Source organism: Mustela putorius, unplaced genomic scaffold (assembly GCF_011764305.1).
Source record: "Mustela putorius furo isolate JIRA1106 unplaced genomic scaffold, ASM1176430v1.1 tig00003834_pilon_pilon_pilon, whole genome shotgun sequence".
NCBI lineage: Eukaryota > Metazoa > Chordata > Mammalia > Carnivora > Mustelidae > Mustela > Mustela putorius.
In genome coordinates, this window is record NW_025421987.1 from 131,959,071 (window position 1) to 131,979,641 (window position 20,571).

The window sequence follows — 20,571 nt, forward strand, 5'->3', positions numbered from 1 at the left end:
AAAATGACCTGAGCCAAAGGCAGACGCTTAACTGACTGAGCCACCCAGGTGCCCCAAGTGTAGAGATTACTTAAAACATAAAATCTTTAAAATAAATAAATAAATACATACATACACTGTTAAATAATTTTTTCTTTAGAAAGTCAATGACCAAAAAAAAGGAAAAGAAAGTCAATGACAATGAGTTACTGTTAAGCTGTTTTCACAATACATCTGTTTAGCAAAACTTTTACATATACAGTAACAGTAAGGATCAATTATTTATTTACTATTATTATTTTTTAAGAATTTATTTTGGGGACACCTGCTGACTCAGTTGGTAGAGCATGTGACTATTGATGTGGGGGTTGTGAATTGAAACCCCATGCTGGGTGTAGAGATTACTTAAAAATAAAATCCGTAGGGGCACCTGGGTGGCTCAGTGGGTTAAAGCCTCTGCCTTCAGCTCAGGTCATGATCCCAGGGCTGCATTGGGTTCTCTGCTCAGCAGGGAGCCTGCTTCCCACCCCCAACCCCCACCCTGCCTGCCTCTCTGCCTACTTGTGATCTCTGTCAGTCAAATAAATAAAATCTTCAAAAAAAAAAAAAAAAAGAAGTTTAAGTTTCTACTTTCCACCATTATCCTTCAGGAACTGTAAAAGCCTCCTACAATCTTCCAAGCAAAGAGAGATGCCAACTTTAATATAATAAACAAGCTAGACTCTAAGGCTGACAAGAGACTCTGAAATTGTCATTTCTAAAGATATTTTGAAGAAATCAGTGTAAGAGGTAGCTTTTTCTTTTTTTTTTTTTAAGACTTTATTTATTTGACAGAGATCACAAGTAGGCAGAGAGGCAGGCAGAGAGAGAGGGGGAAGCAGGCTCCCTGCTGAGCAGAGCGCCCAATGTGGGGCTCAATCCCAGGACCCTGAGATCATGACCTGAGCTGAAGGCAGAGGCTTTAACCCACTGAGCCACCCAGGTGCCCCAAGAGGTAGCCTTTTCCAAGGTAACCAACCATTATTTTATCTGCACTTTTACTTCAAGATAAAACTTTAAAACAAAAATACTCCAATGGGTTTACTATTTTTATTTTCCTTGTTATCTTTCTGCACCTTTCAAGTTTTCTGTATGGAGTGGGTGTTACTTTCGTAATCAGTTTTTAAAACATTATTTGTAACTTCAGAGTTCTTACCAGAAAGAGTCTGCACGTAATTCCATAATGTGTCTTTATTTGTCCAAAAGTAGTCTCCATTGCCAATTGTAAGAGTGTATGGCCGTTCATCCATAAGCTTGACTTTCCTTCTACTCTGGCCTAATGAACATGGCTGACCTTCCAGGCGCACAGAGCTCTTAGGAGCAAAAACCTTGACACCCTTTAATCCAATAGGCTTCATTTTGAACCAAACAACTGCCTTTAGGTTTAAAGTAAGTAGAAAAGAAATACACTGCTTTTCAAAAACTGAAAGAAGTCAGTTAACTGAAAGCACAGACACATTCTAATACAGAATGTTAACAATTCAAATCTGATTGGAGGAGGGTTTTCCACACAAGCTACACATTTTAAAATACAGCTCCAATGATGTTTAAGAAAAGACATTTTTTTCCCCATAGGAATAAGGAATGTTAAAAACTAAGGAAACCTACTAATATGGTCACAAAGTAGTGATGATGCCTTTGTGAAGGCAAGTTTTAAAAAAGAAGGATGCCATTTCAAAGAAAAATCATTCAGGTCTTTCGAAGTCACCATATAAATAAAGTTCACATAGCTCACATGGTTTTCTATCACTTGGACAAGTGTCTCTGACTTATCAAAACCCTACACATATAACAGTTGATTATTACATAATCAGAGAAATATGTGACGAGCAATGCCTCAGACTTGAGCACCCTGTGCAGCACAACAGAAATAAAGGAAGAAAATAATCAAGAATTAACAATAACATGCTTTGTGGAAGATAGGCAAACCAGACCTCTACCATGCTGAGTATTTTTTTCTTATTTTATTTTTAAGTAAATCTCTACACCCATTGTGAGGCTCAAACAACCCCAAGATAAAGAGCACACTCCACTGACTGGCAGCCAGTGCCCCTGCTGGGGAGTATTTTAATATTCATATTGGAGAGTAGTTTTCATGTACAGAAAAGAGATTTACTCTGGTTTCCAAATATTAATACCTGATTTATTAAGGCTCTACATTTAGAAAGCCTAGATTTCCCTTAAGCCTTTATATTCAACTTAGACTTTTTTTTTAAAAGATTTTACTTTTAAGTAGTCTCTACACCCAATGTGGGGCTTGAACTTACAAACCCAATATATTTTATACACATGTAAACCATGACTGGATCTTAGTTTGAAAAGCACACCTTTCTTTTTTTAATTGAACTTTAATTAACATAGAGTTATATTAGTGTCAGGTGTACAACATGTTGACTAAACAAGTATATAGATCACTCAGTGCTTGCCACAGTATGTGCAGTTAAAACGTTAGTACAGGGGGCGCCTGTGGCTCAGTGGGTTAAAGCCTCTGCCTTCGGCTCAGGTCATGATCTCAGGGTCCTGGGATCGAGCCCCACATCGGGCTCTCTGCTCAGCAGGGAGCCTGCTTCCTCCTCTCTCTCTGCCTGCCTCTCTGCCTATTGTGATCTCTGTCTGTCAAATAAATAAAATGTTTAAAAAAAAAATAAATAAATAAAAAATAAAACGTTAGTACAGTACTATTAACTCCATTCCCTATGCTGTACTTTTCATCTTTTTAACTTACTATTATCCTTTAACTGATACTTTGCCAGGTAAGCACAGTCTCTTTAAGCCTTAAAATAGCATTTCTGGGACAACTGGGAAACTTAATATATTCAAATATTAATTTTCTAAAGTATGACAATGGTTGTACAAGTGAATGGCCTTTTTTTTTTTTGAATGGCCTTATTTTTAAAAAATGCGTGGTAGATTTTTAAAAATGCATGGTGGGGCGCCTGGGTGGTTCAGTGGGTTAAGCCTCTGCCTTTGGCTCAGGTCATGATCCCAGGGTCCTGGGATCGAGCCCCGCATCGGGCTCTCTGCTCAGCGGGAAGCCTGCTTCCTCCTCGATCTCTGCCTGCCTCTCTGCCTACTTGCAATCTGTCAAATAAATAAATAAAATCTTAAAAATTAAAAAATTAAAAAATAAGTAAAAAATGCATGGTGAGGGGCGCCTGGGTGGCTCAGTTGGTTAAGCATCTGCCTTTGGCTCAGGTCATGATCTCAGGGTCCTAGGATCGAGCCCTATATTGAGCTCCCTGCTCAGTGGGGAACCTGCTTCTCCCTCTCCTACTTCCCCTGCTTGTGCTCGCTCTATCAAATAATAAATAAAATCTTGAAAAAATTGTATGGTGAAATATTTAGAGATGAATATTTAGAAATATTGATATTTAGAAATATTTAGAAATGATTCAACACTCAAAGTTTTAGCCAGAGAGAGAGGAAATAAATATGGCAAAATGTAACAATCGTTAAACTAGCTGGTAAGCATATGGATACTCATTTTTTCAATTTTTTGGATGTTTGAAATCATCTGTAATACAAAGTAGAAAAATATCAAATATGCATGGATTCCTCACAGGAGCCTGAAGAAAGCAAATGGTAGAAGAGTACTGTATAGTTTATTTCCTCATCCGCATAGACAGATAGATAAACGAAGATTTTATTTATTTATTTGAGAGAGACAGTGTGAACATGTATGGATGCAGAGGGAGAGGGAAGGGGGAAAGAATCTCAAGTAGGCTCTGCCCTGAGCATGGACTGGGACTCAATCCCACAACCCATGAGTTCATGACTTGAGCCATAAGTCTGAAGCTTAACCAACTGAGCCAACCAAGCAACCCTGCATATAATACATACACACACACATATATATATATATATATATATATATATTTTTTTTTTTTAGATTTTATTTATTTGACAGAGAGAGAGATCACAAGCAGGCAGAGAAGCAGGCTCCCTGCTGAGCAGATAGCCCGATGCGGGGCTCGATCCCAGGACCCTAGGATCATGACCTGAGCCGAAGACAGAGGCTTTAACCCACTGAGCCACCCAGGCGCCCCTGTTATTATCATTTTTATGGCCATTCTGGCTTAAAATTTCAAAGCCATCTGTAAGTACCCTTCTCCTGATTTCATATTACCCATCAAGTCTGATCTTTCCCTTATTCAAATTATTAATCTTTTCCTATTAAGCCTACTACAGCCAGGCTCTCAGTTCAAATTCTCAGATAAAAATTCTAATCTAGGATTTTGTGTCCTAACTCTAGCCATTCTCTCCTTTCAGATAACCATAAAAAAATAAGGTCAGGGCGCCTGGGTGGCCCAATGGGTTAAGCCTCTGGGTTCTGGGATCAAGCCCCGCATCGGGCTCTCTGCTCAGCAGGGAGCCTGCTTCCCCCTCTCTCTGCCTGCCTCTCTGCCTACTTGTGATCTTTCTCTCTGTCAAATAAATAAATAAATAAAATCTTAAAAAAAAAAAAAAAGGTCAAATAAATCATCCTAAAACACTGATGGTATTTTCTTAGTCAAAAATGCTAATAAATGGGGATGCCTGGGTGGCTCAGTTGGTTGAGTGGTTGCCTTTGGCTCCAATCATGATCCCAGGGTCCTGGGATCGAGTTCCACATTGGGCTCCTTTCTCAATGTGGAGCCTGCTTCTCTCTCTGCCTCTGCCTGCCAGTCTGCCTGCTTGTGCTCTCCCTCTCTCGCTAACAAATAAATGAATCTTTAAAAAAACACACAAAAAACGCTAATAAATGGATGAAATCTTTAAAAAAAATACAAAAAATAAATGAAATAAAATGTTATTAGAAGTTAGGGGGTAGGGTACCTGGGTGGCTCAGTTGTTAAGCATCTGCCTTCAGCTCAGGTCATGATCCCAGGGTCCTGGGATGGAATACCACCACAGGCTCCCTGCTCAGCAGGAGGCCTGACTCTCCCTCTTCCATTCCCCCTCTCTTACCATCTCTCTGTCAAACAAATAAATAAAAATTAAAAAAAATTTAAAAAAGAAGTTAGGGAGTGCCTGGCTGGCTCAGTTGGTAAAGCATGTGACTCTTGGTCTCAGGGTTAAGTCTGAGCCCCATGTTGAGTAGAGAGATTACTTAAAAATAAAATCTTTTTTTTTTTTTAAAGATTTTATTTATTTATTTGACAGACAGAGATCACAAGTAGGCAGAGAGGCAGGCAGAGAGGAGGAAGCAGGCTCCCTGCTGAGTAGAGAGCCCAATGTGGGACTGGATCCCAGGACCCTGAGATCATGACCTGAGCCGAAGGCAGCGGCTTAACCCACTGAGCCACCCAGGCGCCCTTAAAAATAAAATCTTAAAAAAAAAGTTAGAAAACTGTCAGAACACCCATCTTACAAATGAAGAAACTGAGGTTCAACTAAGAACCTTTCCTAAGGAGTAAGGCTTTCTGCTCACCTTACTATACCACTTAGTCACGAATTCCGCCAGTTTTACTCCCTAAACATTTCTCATATCTGCCTCTCTTCACCATCCTACCAACCCCAAAGTAATACTAACCCAGATTTAAAATAAAATCAGGGCCTCAGATGATGTCATTTTAACCTTTAGTAATGCTGAGACAGATACTGTTATCATTTTACACAGAGGAAAGCTGAGGCGTAAAAAAAGGGTCTTAACATTTAACAAAGGAGTGCATGGGTGGCTCAGTTGGTTAAACATCTGACTCATTTATATATTTATTTGAGAGCACATGAGCAAGCGAGCAGGGGAGAGGGGCAGAGAGAGAATCTCAAGCAGACTCCCTGCTGAGCACAGAGCCCCACATGGGGCTCAATCTCACAACCCTAAAATCATGACCTGAGCTGAAATTAAGAGCTGGACACATAACCAACCAAACCACCCAGGCACCCCAAGTGTCTGACACTTGATCTCAGCTCAGGTCTTAATCTCAGGGTCACCAAGTTCAAGCCCTCTGTAGGGCTCCATGCTGGGTGTGGAGCCTACTTTATTTTCATTTTTTTTTTTTAAGATTTTATTTGTTTATTTGACAGGCAGAGATCAGTAGGTAGGCAGAGAGGCATGCAGAGAGAGAGAGGGGGAAGTAGGCTCCCTGTTGAGAAGAGAGCCCAACGCCGGGCTTGATCCCAGGACCATGACCCGAGCCGAAAGGCAGAGGCCTCAACCCACTGAGCCACCCAGGCACCCCATGAAGCCTACTTTATTTATTTATTTTAAGATTTTATTTATTTATTTGACAGACAGAGATCACAAGTAGGCAGAGAGAGAGAGAGAAGCAGGCTCCCTGCTGAGCAGAGAGCCCGATGTGGGGCTTGATCCCAGGTCCCTGAAATCATGACCTGAGCCCAAGGCAGAGGCTTAACCCAATGAGCCACCCAAGTGCCCCTGGAGCCTACTTTAAAAAAGAAAATTTGCCCAAGGTCACACGGATACCAAGTGGTATCTTGGTAGGATGGACCCAGGCTGTCTGGTTAATTCCCTTGTTTTTAACTTCATCATTCTCACCTAGCTCCGTTAAAATATAAATCTGGTCACATGATGCTCTTGCTGAAATCTCTTCTGATTACAATGAACTCAAACTGACATAAGCCAGCCCCTGACACAACTGAATTCATCTCTTTACTCACTACACTATAAATACGTATCAAGTGCCTCCTATATGCTAGCCCTTGTTCTAGGCACTGGAGATAAGAGCAAGACTAACACAGATAAAAGTACCTTTCTTCGGGGTGCTTATATTCAATGGGTCTTCTCAGTCTCTTTAAACATTTTCCAAGGAGTCTATACATTTGTTGCTCCTCTTACCTGGATCATTTTTTCTCCACATGGCTGGCTCTTTATATTCAGGGTCTCTGTTCCAGTGTTACCTCTAAGAGAGCCCTTCCTTTTCTAACCAATCTATTCAAAATAGGGTTCTTGCTCTCAGTTATCCTCTGTCGTCTGACTCATCTTCCTTTTCTTCACAATATTTATCACAACTTAAAAATCACAATTACTGGGGTGCCTGGGTGGCTCAGACGGTTGAGCGTCTGCCTTTGGGTTGGGTTGTAATCCCGGGGTTCTGGAATTGAGCCCCGTATCAGACTCCCTGTCAACAAGGAGCCTCCTTCTCCCTTTTATTCCTCCTGCTTGTGCTCTCTCACTCTGTCAAATAAATAAAATCTTTTAAAAAAACCCCATAATTATTTATTTTGTTTACCCTGTCTTTCATACTATAAGCCACATAACTACAGAGTTACGTTAGTGCCTGGCAAAGCAGGCATGGGTAAATATTTACTGAATAAATTAATATAACAACATTAGCTGGCTTTAGCTATTCTCTGGGCTTCCAGTCTTGTTTCATTTAAATCTACCCCCTCCCATACTGTGGTCAGGTCACTTACTTTCTTAAAGGCTTTCATGGGTTTCTTTTCTTAACTAAGAATAAGCACACAATACCCTCCATGACAAGGGCTCTGAGCTCGGGAGCTCAGAGATGAAGCAGCATATAAACTAGACTTTTAATGAAGACACAGTTTACCAGATTGAGAAGAGAAAGGAAGATGCCACTTTCTCTTCTTTCTTACCACTCAGAAACTCAAAAGAACACAATACTTTTCAAGAGAGTCGTTACTGGGGCGCCTGGGTGGCTCAGTGGGTTAAAGCCTCTGCCTTTGGCTCAGGTCATGATTCCAGGGTCCTGGGATCGAGGCCCGCATCGGGCTCTCTGCTCAGTGGGGAGCCTGCTTCCTCCTCTTTCTCTGCCTGTCTCTCTGCCTACTTGTGATCTCTGTCTGTCAAATAAATAAATAAAAATCTTAAAAAAAAAAAAAAAAGAGTCATTACTGGTGTGAAGAACTAGGTGTGTTGATATAGAAACATTAGCTGGAAACAGACCGTAAAGTTTCACAAATGACATTAAAGAGTGAGGATTTGATGCACACAAGATGATACAATCTTAGAAAGTTTACAGGCATGGGAATGGTATGTTCCAATTAGTGTTTTAGAAATAAAAACACAGGGGCGCCTGGGTGGTTCAGTGGGTTAAAGCCTCTGCCTTTGGCTCGGGTCATGATCCCAGAGTCCTGGGATTGAGTCTAGCATCGGGCTCTCTGCTCAGCAGTGAGCTTGTTTCCTCCTCTCTCTGCCTGCCTCTCTGCCTACCTGTGATCTCTGTCTGTCAAATATATAAAATCTTTAAAAAAAAAAAAAAAGAAAGAAAGAGAGAAAAACACAGTAGTGAGAATAATGGACTGGATAGGAAGAGAAACAAACACCAGTCAGAAGGCTGCTTAATGTGAAACAGACCACATTAAAAAATAAAGGCTAGAATCACAGCAGGTGAAAGGGGGATGGAGAAGAGGAGAGATTCAAAGTAATGATATTAAACACTCATCTACTTAATACAAATTTAACATTATCTAGGTAAGAATTTCCTACACTGTGACCCATAAACTTCAACCAAAGACACAGTCCCCAAACGCCCTGGACCTTATTCTTCCACTACACATATTACACAGCTACGGTACCTAGCTATATTACATACATACTACCAAATGGATATGCTACTAAGTTGGGTGTCTCACAGACTGAGCAATAGGTCCTCAAAGGCAGGGAGTATGTTCTATTCACTTCTTCAATATCCAAGGCAGTCCCTCGTACTTAATCTTTGTGAATGAACAAGTCGAAGAGTGCTTTATAACTGATAGAACTTGGAAACTAGATGGGCTTTAGGCCTAAAAAGGTCATTCCAGGCAAGTGCAAAAGACACCGGCAAGTAGGAAAGGTAAACCTGGGAAACAGATACTGCCTTCAATTAATAAGGAAGATGCTGGTCCGCTTGGTCCGGCCTTGAACAAGTCATGCTTATTTTCTGCCTGGAATATTGTCCCTATCCATCCTACTCCTTCTACATGGCTCTCTCCTTCATTTCAGGGGGGTATCTGTTCAAACATCACCTCACCCGAGCCCTTCCGTGACCAGCCTACCTGAAAATTCTATAGCATACTCCATTATCCTCACTTTGTAAACCTTTTCTCTACTGCATATGAGGATCGGCTCAGTTTTATTTCAAATCAAGTCCATCTGTCAGTTATTGAGATCAAAACCTACAGAATATAGAGACTGTCTTTCCTTTTTTTCTAAATTTCACTGCAAAAAGTCTAAGTTGTTGCCCACTTCTAAGATCCCTCAGTTAAGTTCTCCCAACATAAATGAGATACCACAGAGAACATCAATTTCTCACAAGACACATATGGCAGACCGTCCCAGAAGTAGGCAAGAAAGAATTTTATATACCATAATGAAGTTTCTAGGAATGGAGCAGTAATCCATAAAAAAAAAAATCGAGATTAAATTAATTAACTTTAAGGAACTACGGGAGAATAGGTTACAAACGCAAGATATTTGAGAGCATAGAACGAAGAGAGACACTCTAATTTTATGTCTACTTAAACAAGTAGTTTTCACAAAGCTAATTACATAGGACGTCGCAGACCAGAGGCAGGCTTATGTGGGGGCGAAAGAGCCCAGGTGAATCTTATCCTGAGCCAGGGGACACAAGGCAGCTGTGCGCTCCAGAGTGAACTTTACCTATTCTGCCTTCCCCACTGGAAAACCGAAAAGCCTGTGAAGTGGTTAAATAAATTTAAGTCAGATATTCTGGAGAGAGGCGGTCAGTAGTGACTTCATACTGCACTTGGGTAAAAAAACCCTATAGATCTGGGACCCAAAGACTCACGCTTGGGACGGCCGTGGGAGAGGCCGGGGGAGAGAAATGCACACCCAGATTCAAGTCGCCCTCGTGTCCCCACCAACTCCGCGCCAGGGTCGGCCCACCCCTGCGTGTCCCACAGCTTTAGCACACCGGGCGTGGGCACCTCACCTGCAGGCTTGTCCGCAGCCATCTTCCCACCCCAGCTTATGTTCTTCCCCTCAGGTGGCGTGGCCTTGACTCCAGCTGCCGAGCCGGCTGCGATCCTGAACCTCGGAAGACGAGTCCACCCGGGCTCCGGGCCCCTGGGTTCCCGCCTGGGGAGTGGGCTGACGCGGGCTTAGGAAGTGACGAAGGCTAGCTCGCGTCGTCTAGCAACAAGAAGCAGCGTCTCCGGCCGGGTAGCCCCACAGTCCCCTACCAGACACTGCTTCCGCTGCACGGTTTCCCGGTATACACCACTTCCGGGGGCCTGCGCCCGTGTGGGAACTGCAAGCTGGTCCCGCCCCACGCTGGCGTCCTCCGAGCGCCCCGCCCACGGCGGCGCGCGTGTGTGCGTATGCGTGCGCGCCCGACCCGACGGATGCTATCTTGGGGCTGTGGGCGTGTGCTGGGTAGCATGGGCGGGGTCTGCACGCGATTACCTCTGGCTTATACTGCTTAAAATTCTGCAGTGTTAGAGCTTTCCTCCCGCATTTTACGTAAAATCACAATTATAACACTGTGTGCTGAGCAATGAGCCGTGCGCTTGGCCTGTACGCTTTCACTGATTTCTCCCAATTTTGTGAGAAGGCACTGTTGCTGTTCCCGTTTAAAAACGAAACATTTTACTTTAGAATAGTTTTATATTTACAGAACTATGGCAAAGATGATACACAGAGTTCCTGTATACTCCTCACCTTCTTTCCCGTGTTGCAAGCATCTTAAATTTTGACTAAATAACTGGTACATCCGTCGTGTCTAAGAAACGTCCTTGATTGGTATAACGAAATAATAATTTATTATTTTAAAATATTTCTTAAAATCTATTTTTTAATTTCACCAGTTTTCCCCAATGCCCCCATTCTGTTCCAGTATTCTGTCAAGGACACTACGTTACATTCGTTATGTCTTCTTATGCTCATCTTGACTGTGATAGTTTCTCAGATTTTTTCCTGTCCTTGATGATTTTGACAGCTTTAAGGAGTACTGGTCAGGACTTTTGAATAACGCACATCTGATTTGATTTATTTTGTTCATGGTTATGAAGTTGGCACTGAGACATTCATCTTGTCAATTCAGAACAGAAGCAGTCAAATTGTCCCCAGGCAAAGCTGGACCAAAGAAGAAACACATAGGCCTAGCTAGCTTCAAGGGATAGGAATGCCTGCTTTATCTTCAAAAGCAACCTGTGGGACAAGTAGTTAATCAACACTACCCTAGAGATACAATTACCAAATATACCTAATGAAATCTTTAACATAAAGAAAAAAGGTATATTTTAGATTCCAAGTATCTTGAAATGGAAAAGACCTACAGAGAATCAGACAAAGTGGCACCAGGACACCCGCTAACTTCATGGGCCTTCAGTCAACAGGGTCAACAGGGTCTACCTTCTCAGGACACCCCTGCCCAATTAGCAAGGATCCAGTGGGGGGAGTTACTTCTATCAGAGGGCTAAAAGCTCTCAACAGAAGGAGGAGGGGGAAGGGACAAAAGCAGGGAAGGAATGCATTTCGTTTTGCCAAATCAGCGGTTCCAGCCAAGGAGACTATCCAGCTAGGTGTTTCACCTGGTAGCCCCTTACATGAGATAGTTTGAGAGGGACTGGAGCTGAGGATCTGTGCAGAAGCCGCACTGAGTTGTCTTTTTTAAGATTGTATTTATTATTATTGTTGTTGTTGTTGCTGCTGCTGTCATTGCTGTTTTTAGAGAGGGAGAGAGAGAATTTTAGACAGCCTCCACACCCAGCACAGAGCCTGGCACAGGGCTCAATCTCAGAAACCTGAGATCATGACCTGAGTCAAAATCAAGAGTTGGACACTTAACGGACTGAGCCACCAAGGTGCTCCCAAGAAGGTTTTATTTTTAGGTACTCTCTATACGCAACATGGGGCTTGAATTTACAACTCTGAGATTAAAGAGCTGCACGCTCTGTTAATTGAGCCAGCCAAGAGCCCCATTATTTATTTGTTTGCTTATTATTATTATTATTATTTATCCCCCTGAGTTGTTTTGAAGTTGCCTTTAGTTCATTATAGTACTAATATCTCCTCCTATAGGCAGGGTTTTCTGTCATTTTTTGAACATACCTATTTGCACTAGCATGTTAATGTGTTAGACAAGCATAGTTGAAGCAAAGAGTGTGGATAATAGAATATGTATAAGTTTCTTAATCTATATACAAGCTACCTGTCTTGCCGGTAAGACAGTGACTAAAAGCATCCTGTGCTAATCCATGGGAAGATAGTGCTTTGAGAACTGTCTCCTTTCACACAACAAGTAATAGAAAGTTCTTTGTTTTTGGAGTGCCTAGGTGGCTCAGTTGGTTAAGCTTTTGCTTTGGTTCAGGTCATGATCTCAGGGTCTAGGAATCAAGTCCCAATCAGGTTCTCTGCTCAGCAGGGAGCCTGCTTCCCTCTTTCTCTCTCTGCCTGCCTCTCCGACTACTTGTGATTTCTCTCTGTCAAATAAATAAATAAAATCTTTAAAAAAAAAATCTTCTCTAAGAGAGAATTTGTCTCTTCTTCCCCATTTAGTTACTTATTTAATCATAAATCTCATGAGTATGGACTCATGACTATTTTTATAATCCAATATTAAGTTATTTTGTTGCTGAAATTGTTTCAGCTTTATTAATTAGGAGCTTTTTCAGTAGGCTCTTATGTCCCTTTTAAGTGGTTGCCCACTTTTTAAAAAAAAAAAAAACCTCTTTTATTTACATTAAGATTCACATAGAAAAGTGTGCAAATCATAAGTACAGTTTATTGAATTTTCAACATATCCACATAACTAGCACCCAGAGAAAGGACAACAAACTATCTGTAACTAGAGGCCCCCCTCATGCCTCCTCCATTTCTCACAAGGGTAGTCATTATACTGATGGCTAACACTATGGATTAGTTTCACCTATATTCAGATTTAATACAAATGGATCATACAGTATATATGTATACACACACACACACGCACATAATTTTTCAAAATATTTATTTATTTATTTGAAACCAAGCTGTGACTTGCTCTGACCAACAGAATGCAGAAGGGACAGTGAACCAGGTTTGGGTCTAGTCCTTCAAAAGTATTGCAGCTTCCACTTTTCCTCTCTTGTTCTTGCCACCAAGGTGTAAGGAAGCTCAGGCTGTCCTGCTGGAGAGAGACCACATGAAGGAGACCCAAGATGCCCCAACTGAGAGCCAGCACCAAGGTTCCAGACAAAAGAATAAAGTCTTCTGCTTTTCTTCTTTTTTAAGATTTTATTTATTTATTTATTTGAGAAACAGTGAGCCTGTGTGAGCTGGGAGAAGGCAGAGGGGGAAGGAGAGGGAAATGGAAGGAAAGAGGGAAACAGGCTCTGTACTGAGCTCGGAGCCTGACACTGGCTTAATCCCAGGACAGTGAGATCATGACCTGAGCTGAAACCAAGAGTTGGACGTTCAACTGACTGAACCATCCAGGCACCTCAAGAATGAAGGCTTCTTGAATCTTCCAGCTCAACTCAGCTACCAACTCAATGTAGTCACATGAATGATCCCATCTAATACCTTACAAAGTAGAAAAGCAGCTCAGTCAACCCCCAGAATGGCAAAAAATATTAAGGCATTGTTGTTGCATTTTTAAAATCTAATCTTAAAAATTAAGATATAATTAGCATACCATGTAATTCACCCTTGTAAAGTGTGCAATTCTGTGGTTTTTAGTACATTCATGATGTTGTACAGTCATTACCAATTTCTAAATTTTTAAAAAGATTTTATTTTTAAGGAATGCCTTATTTTTAAGATTTTATTTTTATCTCAGTCGGTTAAGCGTCTGACCCTTGATTTCAGGAAAGTCATGATCTTCGAGTGGTGAGATCAAGCCCTGGGCTCTGTTCTGCCTGGAGTTTGCTTGAGATTTTCTGTCTTCCATTTCCCCTCTGTCCCTCCCCGCCTCTCCCTTTCAAACATATGCATGCTCTCTCTCAAAAAAAAAGGGGGTGGTTAGGGGAAAGCTGGTGGAGAGGGAGAGAGAGAATTCCAAGCAAGCTCCACACCCAGCTCAGAACCCCACTTGGAGCTCAATCTCATGACCCTGAGATCACAACCTGAGCCAAAATTAAGGGTCAGATCCTTAACCTTCTGAGCCACCCAATTGCTCTCCAACCTTATTCTTTTGCATGTGGATGTACAAGTTGTTCTTCTAAACTGCTGAACTTGAGGGTGTAACAATAGTTAACTGAAACACCATCTCCCAGTTCTTCATTCCCCATCTGGTTCAACCAACCAATTGAGGTCTGTGGATTCTACCTCCTCCATTTAATGGATCCTTCCATTCTCACTGCCACTCTATACCCAAGTCATTATTGCCTCTGAGACAAATGCCACAGCAATCTTGTCATCCAGTCTTTTCCCTTCCAGAATGTCTTCATTTAGCCAGAGATAGATATTTTATTTTTTATTTTTTAAAAATGATTTTATTTTTATATTTGACAGAGAGAGAGCATGAGCAGGCAGAGCGGCAGGGAGAAGCAGAGTGAGAAGCCGACTCCCTTGCCGAGCGGGGAGCATAACACGGATGTCAGGCTTGATCCTCGGACCATGGGATCATGACCTAAGCTGAAAGCAGATGCGCAATGGACTGAGCAACCCTGGTGCCCCAAGACAGGTTTTTAAAAATGCTAATCTGATCATGTCCATACCCATTTAAGACACTTCCTTGCTTTTAGCCCCAGTTCCAAACTCCTTAACATGACTTTTAAGACACTTCATAACCTGCCTATAATCCCTTTTCAGTTTCTATCCCATACACACCCTCTTTTGTAGCTAATGGCATTTCCTTCACAGGAAACACGGGCATCATTTTCTCAAAAAGATGTTCCTGATTGCCAAAGGCTACTAACCATTTTCAAATCTTCTCTCGCACTACAGAAGCAATCTCATGATATGAATCCTCTCTCTGTCACCTAAGCTGTAATCTCCAAATACTGTCTTCAAATACCATCATTGTACTGATGCTTAGCAAACATGCCAATGAATGCAGCATGTGTATGAATGCAGCATGACTTTAAGATAATGAGAATTCTGGGACACCTGGGTGGCTCAGCCGGTTAAGCATCCAACTCTTGATTTCAGTTCAGGTCATGATCTCAAGGTTGTGAGATGGAGCCCTGTGTCAGGCTCTGCACTGGGTGCGGAGCCTGCTTACGATTCTGTCTCCCGGGGTGCCTAGGTGGCTCAGTTTTTGGGTGTCTGCCTTCAGCTCAGGTCATGATCCTGGAGATCTGGAATGGAGCCCGGGATCGGGCTCCCTGCTCAGCAGGAGGCCTCCTTCTCCATGTCCCTCTCCCCCTGCTTGTATTCCCTCTCTCGCTGTGTCTCTATCAAATAAGTAAATACATCTTTTTTTTTTTTTTTTAGATTTTATTTATTCATTTGACAGAGAGCGAGAGAGACACACAGAGAGAGAACAGAAGAAGAGGGAGAGGGCAAGGGAGAAGCAGTCTTCCCTTCCCGCCCAGCAGGGAGCCATAGGCAGGGCTTGATGCCAGGACCCTGGGATCATGACCTAAGCTGAAGGCAGAGGCTTAACCCACTGAGTGGGTTAAAAAAAGATCTTAAAAAAATCTTTTTTAAAGATTTTTTAAATCTTAAAAAAAAAATTCTGTCTCCCTGCTCCTCTGTCCCTCCCCCCACAAAGATGAGAATTCCCCAGTGTATTAGGAGTGTTGACACTTCTGAATGGTCTTTTACAGATTCTTTTTTTTTTTTAAGATTTTATTTAGTTATTTATTATTTATTTATTTGACAGAGAGAGAGAGAGAGTTGTGGGAGAGGGAGAAGCAGGCTTCTTGCAGAGCAGAGAGCCTGATATGGGGCTCGATCCCACTGAGCCACCCAGGCGCCCCTTTATTTATTTATTTGATGGAGGCAGAGAGGCAGCCAGAGAGAGGAGAGGGGGGAAGCAGGCTCCTTGCTGAGCAGAGATGCCGATGCAGGGCTCGATCCCATGATGCTGAGATCATGACCTGAGATGAAGACAGAGGCTTAACCCACTGAGCCACCCAGGTACCCCTCTTTTACAGTTTCTTAAAGAGGTTTTGCAATGATTGTTTCTTTTCATCCTCAAAATTGTTGTAATATGGATATTCAAACCCATTTTAAGGGTGAGGAAATTGGGGCTCCGAGAAGTAAATCTATGAATCATTTTGCTCAGCTAGTAAATGTCAAACTGGAACTTGGAAAGAATTCTTGGACTCTAGACCTGGACTTCTTCTTTTTTTTTTTTTTAAATGATACAAAGGGCTAAATCAAATGTTATTCCCATAATCAAATTTCTGGTGGAAACTACAAATTATTTTGCAAATAATTCATCACAGTGAATACATAATTACCAACAAATATTTCAAAGATGTAAAAGCGGGGCGCCTGGGTGGCTCAGTGGGTTAAGCCACTGCCTTTGGCTCAGGTCATGATCTCAGGGTCCTGGGATCGAGTCCCGCATCGGGCTCTCTGCTCAGCAGGGAACCTGCTTCCTCCTCTCTCTCTCTGCCTACTTGTGATCTCTCTGTCAAATAAATAAATAAAATCTTTAAAAAAAAAGATGTAAAAGCATATATTTTTATCCATTTGTCAAAGCAGTTACATCCAAAGGGATTGACATTAAGCTCCTGTCCCAACTTAACTTTTCATTCACAATCTGTTCAAATCAAGCTTCTAAGGCAAAACTATTTGCTAACTTAAAGTGTGCCAGTAATCATTTGACCCAAATCTGGTGAATTTTTTGTGACCCTGAAATGGATCCAAACAGTGCTGAACACTCACTTCAAGTGGAAAAATTTAAGGAAGTGCCAAAAAAACTCAGTAATCAAGACGAACAGTATTTTGAGGTGATATTTTTAAAAATCGGGAATAAATATATTCATGATGAGCAGTATATCAATATTTTAAGTAACGATGGGTTTAAAGTAAGTAAATACTGATTCTTCCTTTTATCTCAGGTTTCAGTATGTCTCAGCACAGCACTGTTACTGATCCTGTTATATTAAAATTTTCAATTTTTTGTTCTTTGTGGATTTTATTGTATTCATTTTTATTTCAAAATATTGCATTAATATATTATTTATCTTAATCGCTTTCTAAGTTTTTTGACACTCCATTAAATTTTGCACCCAAGGTCAGTGCTTCACTTGCTTTATCCTATGTGTGGCCCTGTATCCAAAGGCTATGTCACCAGAATGTTTGCAGCACAGTGGCATTATCCAATTTTGTATAATAGTCTTTCCTACTGTCTTACAGATGTACGAGTTAGGTTAAATTCTGGTTTTGTATAGTTGGATGTATAAGTTAGTTTTGCTTTTAAAGTGTTTCATTTAGAGTTATACTTGGTATATGGTATACATGTGTGAGATACAATTTTAAGCACAGGATGCCCAGTTAAATTTGAATTTTGGATAAATATTATTGTAATAAATATATTCCAAATATTGCATTGTTTATCTGAAATTCAGATTCAACTGGTATCCCATGTCTCCCCTCCCATTGCCTAACTCTGGCAACTCAAGGTATCCAGGAGTTAAGAACCATTCTATTTTATCTTATTTTATTATTATTATTTTTTAAAGATTTTATTTATTTAAGAGAGAGAGAGCTAGAGGGAGAAAGCATGAGAGCGGGGAGGGTCAGAGGGAGAAGCAAACTCCCCATTGAGCAGGGAGCAGGATAGAAGACTGGATTCTGGGACTCCAGGATCATGACCTGAGCTGAAGGCAGACACCCAACCGACTGAGCCACCCAGGTGTGCAAGAACCATTTTGAAAAGAAATATGAGAAACAAGAAAATATAATGTTAACTACTTAAGTTTGAAACTAATGGGGTGGATCCTCTCTGCCCTCAGTTCTCATTTTTGCCCTTGCTCTGCTCTGCTTTGTATCACCGGGCTGGCTCCTATAGGCTATTTCCCACTCTCCCAAGTTAGCTGATTTCTGGCTAGGTCCAGCCAATGGGAGGCATCATTGGGAACTTGGAAGGCAAGTGGAAGAGAGAAACCAGGGATATTTCTCCTCTTCTTTCTCTGCCTCAGGTAGTCTTTCTGGCAAATTCTTCTTCCCTCAACAGGGATTTGCTCAATGACCCCAGCCCCTGGACTTGATTTTCTGCAGCTTCCTTTCTTCCCCCGCCTTGTTCCAGCAGGGGGCAATAGTGGTGTCTGGCTCTTTTAAGGGCTGAGTTGCCTCCTTGCCTAGCCGGATTTCTGGGCCCCTCTCTCCAATTCCCTGTATTGGGGCTTTACCCCTTTTTTCAGTGCTTAGAGTGGTTTCTGTTTTCCCAGTTAGACTCCGACCAATAGAAATCCTTTGGCAGACGCCTGGGTGGCTCAGTGGGCTAAAGCCTCTGCCTTCGGCTCAGGAACGGCCCCCCCATCATGGGGCTCTCTGCTTGGCGTGGAGCCTGCCTCTCCAATCTCTCTGCCCACTTGTGATCTCTGTCTGTCAAATAAATAAATAAAATATTAAAATAAAAATCCTTTCGCAAAAGAAGATACAGGGCCACACATAGGATTAAAAAAAAAAAGATGTTTTTAAAAAAATCTTTTAAAAAAAGATTTTTTTTTTTTAAATCCTTTCGCAACAACATGCTGAGTTGGGGAGTCTCTTCTCTTCCTAAGCCCTCCTAAAGGAGGTTCGATATTCCTTCTGGAGGCTTCCTACAAATGGCATTTAGATTTGTGTCTTTATCATTATTTCTGAACTACTAATATGAAAATACAAGATATTGTTGCTAGAAGTCTTAATAATATACGTGGGATTTCACAATTATATCTAGTACCTTTAAGAGAATTAGTCTGGGGGTGCCTGGGTGGTTCAGGTGGTTGAGTGTTTACCTTCAGCTCAGGTCATGATCCCAGGGTTCCCTGCTCCCTGGGGAGCCTACCACTCCCCCTGCTTATGTTCTCTCTGGGCCTGTCAAATAAATAAATAAAATAAAATAAAATAAAATAAGGGAGGGAGGGAGAGAGAGAGAGAGAGAGAGAAAATGATTCTATCCTATAACCTAGTGTTTTTCATGACTCTTTGGCGCCACCTCCAGTGGACATTTCTAATTTACAAGTGAAGAAAAAAACTGTGTTAAACACACTTTAATTCTCTAAAATATGACTTTGAGATTATTTCAATTATAAACACGGGAAAATTAACTAACCAGGGTTTTAAAATCCTCATCATCATAATTATGAGCTATTTCACAAACAAAAAATGAAGAATATGACAAGTTTATTTACCACTCAGATTTAACAAAGTTAGTATTTGTCATATTTGCTTTGAATATTCTTTTGAAAAATATGCAAATCATTATTGGAAAGGTGAGTCCAGTTTATGTTCCCTTCCTGACTGCATTTCCTTTACTCCCTTCCCAGTGATATCCACTATGCTATAGATAGTATGTATCTTTCTAGTCCATGTTTAAAACATATAACACATTATTAATCATTCAACTTTATATACGTATTGCACAGTTATTATTCTGAAACTTTCTTTTTTTAATCCAACACCATAGTTTTGATATCAAAATATATATTTATAAAATACATAGTATTCATATTAAATATATTTATATAAGTATATGTTAAAATATACAAAATATAATTTATATTAAACTATATAGTGTATTTTACGCTGTTCAGTATTCTACTAAATGATTATCACTTCAGTATACCTTTGTAGCATGATTCCTAAGTAAAAGTCTTATAAGTAATATAGGCATTAATTATCTCATTGATAGAAATCTGCAAGTAGGATGTTCCATTGCTAGATTAGAGACTCAGCAATGTCAGGATGCAATTTGGCCTCCCTGGGATCCTTTTTGTCTTCCCCTGGTGGTCCTAAAATAACTGCCACAGCTGTGCTCTTGCTTGCCAGTCCAAAGCAGGAAGGGAAGGAAGGGGAGCAAAGAAGAACTCCCACTTTCTAGCCTTATTCTCTATAAGATAGCAACCACATTCCATCAGTGATAAGGCACACATTTTTTTAACTACTAAAAATCCCACAAATCCAACACTTAAAACTGAAAATGCTTTCTTATACCTTAAAATTTTTGTTTTATACTCTTAAAAATAGCCCTTTAAACTTAGACACAAAATTTTTAGAATTATATATTACTCTTCAGTACACAAAATACGAATATAGAAGTGAAATAAATTAGTTAAGGGTATTTTCAGGATGTCTTCTCACCAGAGTTCCACTCTAAATCACTTTTCAAATCAGCACCTTCCATCTCCATGTTTTCCCCCATAATGTTACCTTCTGTGCCCTAAAGAACAGGCTGTGTCTCATCTCCTCACAGAATGTTGAAGACCCATTCTGCAAGTTGTAATTCTAGTACTTTCTGCATCTTACAAGATGTCATAAAGGGTAGGTTTTCAGATCATGTTTGCACACATGCAGGGTTGACAAACCTACTATACCAGCCAGCCCATGACAGTGCTCGTGAGGTGCTATCCACTGTGAGAAGCCTGCCAGCTTTAGAAATGAAAGAATGATTGTGTGCCTTGGCATCAATGAAGCATGGTAGAACTTCCCTGGACTCTCACTCTTTCCCTTTGTTCTCATTGGCAAAGTTGTGGCCCACCTGCCACTGCATCAATGCTGATAAGAAGAAATGAGATTCCAACTCGTACCTTGGATCCATCATACCGCAGTCACAAAACATTTCT

General features: G+C 41.0%; 1 protein-coding gene across 9 annotated transcripts in view; it reads right to left on the reverse strand.

Annotated features, from left to right (window-relative positions):
* CNOT10 (CCR4-NOT transcription complex subunit 10) overlaps window positions 1-10,166 on the reverse strand; it is a 79,513-nt gene extending 69,347 nt beyond the window's left edge. For 4 of the 9 annotated variants that reach the window (XR_006609290.1, XR_006609289.1, XM_045089079.1 and 1 more), the window contains exons 1-2: window positions 9,855-10,166; window positions 1,175-1,394 (exon numbers count right to left, since the gene is read on the reverse strand). Coding sequence is in view for 7 of the 9 variants with exons in the window: in XM_045089079.1 (XP_044945014.1) it covers window positions 1,175-1,376 (202 nt within the window). In the remaining 2 variants the exon portion in view is untranslated. The remainder of the gene's footprint in view (window positions 1-1,174; window positions 1,395-9,854) is intronic. The other 5 variants (XM_045089078.1, XM_045089074.1, XM_045089077.1 and 2 more) reach the window with 3 other exon arrangements.
* Window positions 10,167-20,571: the final 10,405 nt, after the last annotated feature.